Source organism: Etheostoma spectabile, chromosome 23 (assembly GCF_008692095.1).
Source record: "Etheostoma spectabile isolate EspeVRDwgs_2016 chromosome 23, UIUC_Espe_1.0, whole genome shotgun sequence".
Lineage (NCBI taxonomy): Eukaryota > Metazoa > Chordata > Actinopteri > Perciformes > Percidae > Etheostoma > Etheostoma spectabile.
In genome coordinates this window covers 15,543,783-15,547,054 of record NC_045755.1, presented here as the reverse complement: position 1 = coordinate 15,547,054, position 3,272 = coordinate 15,543,783, and the positions used below count along the sequence as shown (strand labels likewise).

Here is a 3,272-nt window from a genome sequence, read left to right as displayed (position 1 = left end):
CACACACACACACACACACACACACACAAACACAACAAGCTGCAGGTAAAGACGTGCTCAGCAGCAGGTTGGAGGATTACGCCTGTCTGTGCTCACACACCACTCACTGACTGACTGACTGAATGTCTCTGTCTCTTTCACTTTGCTATTCACCCCAGGCTTACGTAAGCCATCCAGATTTTTTCAGTTTTTTTCATGTGTGTGGGCGATGCACTGATGCTGACGGCGGGAATCTAGAGATGTGTGTAAGTGACGTGCCGTGGGAGGGCATGCATAATTGAGGAGATGGAATGAGAGGTGCTTAACATGTTATTGAGCCATGGCCTCTTCTTATACTTAAGTTTGCCACATATCTTGACACTATGTTGAGTTTACCTGGTAGTTTATATGTGTCTGAGAGCTTTCATGCGAGGTGTAACACTTGAAGCGCTTGTTATGCTGAGTAGAGTATGAGTGATGATGCATAAGCATCTATTTAACTCCATGAAATATCACCAAAACAATCCCTGGACCTACTGTTGGTGGCGGCCGCCTCGGGCCTGTTGAGCGAGCTGATGATGACGAAGCCGAAGCCTTCGCTCTCCTTTCGATTGATGATGACATCACTGGGTTGTGTGTTGGGGGTCGACGTCCTGTCTGAAGCGGCGGCTGGGTTGCCCATGTTGGCGTTGGGTGTCTGGGTAGTGCTGGTGCTGTTGCCATAGGTGAAGTCACTGTGTGGGGAGCTGTGTTGCGTGGAGACAGAGCCAGGGCTACGGCCGTTCTCCGGGAAGGACTCACCTGCAGGGGGAGGTAGAGAGCTGAGTGGGCATATACACAAAGACAGTGGTTGGAGAAGGATCCAGAAATATAGTCCTAATCATGTGTCCCTGGGTTAATCTTTCAGTTATATGCAAAACATAGGATTTTATTAAATATCAAAATCCCTCTTTTCTCTTCATATCATTGTTTGTTCATTGACTTATGTTTGAACTCAGGGTGTCTACATTAATGTATCCAATCAAATGTGATTTTAAGCAATTAGCTAACCAGCCGCATGTCGTGTAGGATGTTTTTTTCTTCAAGTGGAGTCAAGGGGGGCTTCAAAAATAATTTTAATAACTCTGTGGCGGTCTTTTTTTTCTAAAAAGTAAAACATAAAGTTTAGTTGCCCTCCACACCCCAACAATTTTTGTACAGTCTCTTACTTAAGAAAAATTAACAATACAACAACAACAAAATACTGTTACAGGTTATACAATCGAAATCAAATGTACAGAAGTGTTATTAACAAAAAGTACTCAAAGTATCAACCGTGAAAGTATTGATGTATGTGAGTGAGTTATTAGTATAAATTTTATAGTAGTGTTGTAGCTGGTTTTAACAATTTTATATAAGGATAGGTAGTTTAGTCCAGCGGTTCCAAACCTAGGGGTCGGGGCTCCTACAAAAATCGGGAGGGGTCGTGAGACAATTAATGGGACAGGACAGAAGAACAACAAAGTTGTAATGCACAAATCTGTTTTCATACTTTTGACTTTTCTCTGATATTTTTGTTCTTTTAATATTGGATAGTTTCATCTCTTTGGGTCTTGAACAATTATTTGAATGAAATTCAATTCAATTTATTTGAATTTTTAACAATGTGTTAAAGATCAGCGTCATTATATGCTTTAAATGTAAAATCTCAATTTACTATTTGTAAAGTTGTCACTATAGCAGCATTTTTAGGACATCATTATGACCCTGTGCTGTAAAAATGTGATACATAATTGCTTTGGAAGAATCTAAGGATAATGTTGCATTTGCAAAAACAATCGATTTTACGGCTGGAGCTGAATCCCGTCATTGTGAAGAATCAAGAAGCAGATACAAGACAGCAACACAAAACAGAAAAGCAAAAGCAACTGTCACAATGTGGCAAAACACATCATTAAAATGCAGCATGGTGTCAATCCAGCCCGAGCGGAAACAGAATCTTGCACCTCTAACTTTTTTGTGTGTACGCATTTCTGGCGTACTGAGCGATCAAACCCTGTGTTGTTGTTTTGATATCTCAACGAGAAGCAGCGCTGTGGTTTTCTGTAGTCAAACAGTTAAGAATGGCAACTTCTGAAATTGTAACTTCTCACAGCTCACTGATACAGGAAGATTTGTCACCATAAAAAGCTACATACCCACATGAACAGTCCCTGACAAAAGTCTTGTCGCTTATCTATTTTGTAGAAACACCTGCCTATTAACCTGACTTTTAATTAATCATTTGTGTAAATAGCTCATATGAAAACTAAAACCTCCCAAATGAGTTCAATGCACTGAAATAAATTAGTTTCACTAAAAAAAGACGAAAGGTCAAATTTTGGCAAGACATAAGTTTTGTCGCCTATACATAAATTGAACAAATTTACTACAAATACTAAAATATGTCACAAATTAATAGCGCGCTGTGAGATTCAAATTAATATCTTGTATGACTTCCATGAGCTTGAAGGACTGCATCCTGCGGTTTGGCAAGGATTCATACAATGTATTGATGAAGTCATCAGGAATAGCTAGGAAAGCAGTCTTGCATGCCTCCCAGAGTTCATCAATATTCTTTGGTTTGGTCTTCTATGCTTCCTCTTCACTCTACCCCACATATGCTCAATGATGTTCATGTCTGGTGACTGGGCCGGCCAATCCTGGAGCATCTTGATCTTCTTCGCCTTAAGGAACTTTGAGTGGGATGGAATATGCGATGAGCACCATCCTGCTGGAGAATGTGGCCTCTTTTATGGTTGGTAATAGAGGTAGCTAAGATTTCTTGGTATTTGAGACTATTGATGTTGCCTTCCACCCTGCAGATCTCTCGCACACCCCATACTGGAGTAACCCCAGACCTGATATTTCCGCCACCAAACTTCACTGTTTTCTGGGTGAATCTTGGATCCATGCGGGCTCCAGTAGGTCTCCTGCAATATTTGCAGCAACTGTGGTGTAATTCAACAGAAGATTCATCTGAAAATTCCACTTTCTTCCACTTCTCCAGCGTCTATCCTTTTAGCAGGCTGTGGGCCTTGGCAAATGCCACACGTTTTTCAATTGTCTTTTGTTTAGTGCTGGCTTCTGGGCACTGATTCGACCATGGAGCCATTTCGAGACAGAATCCACAAACCGTTCTGGTTGACACAGGGACTTCAGGGGACCAGGTCTGGTGGAGCTCTGCTGCAGTGGAAAATGAGCCGGCCTTGGATTCTTGAGCCAACAAACGGTCCTCTCGAGCAGTTGTCTTGCGGGGTCTGCCTGACCTGGGC

General features: G+C 41.7%; 1 protein-coding gene across 1 annotated transcript in view; it reads right to left on the bottom strand.

The window, feature by feature from the left end:
* magi2a (membrane associated guanylate kinase, WW and PDZ domain containing 2a) overlaps positions 1-3,272 on the bottom strand; it is a gene marked incomplete in the record, with an annotated part of 285,654 nt that overhangs the window by 16,233 nt on the left and 266,149 nt on the right. The window contains 1 exon segment of the mRNA XM_032505476.1: positions 517-780. Within this exon segment, the coding sequence (XP_032361367.1) occupies positions 517-780 (264 nt within the window).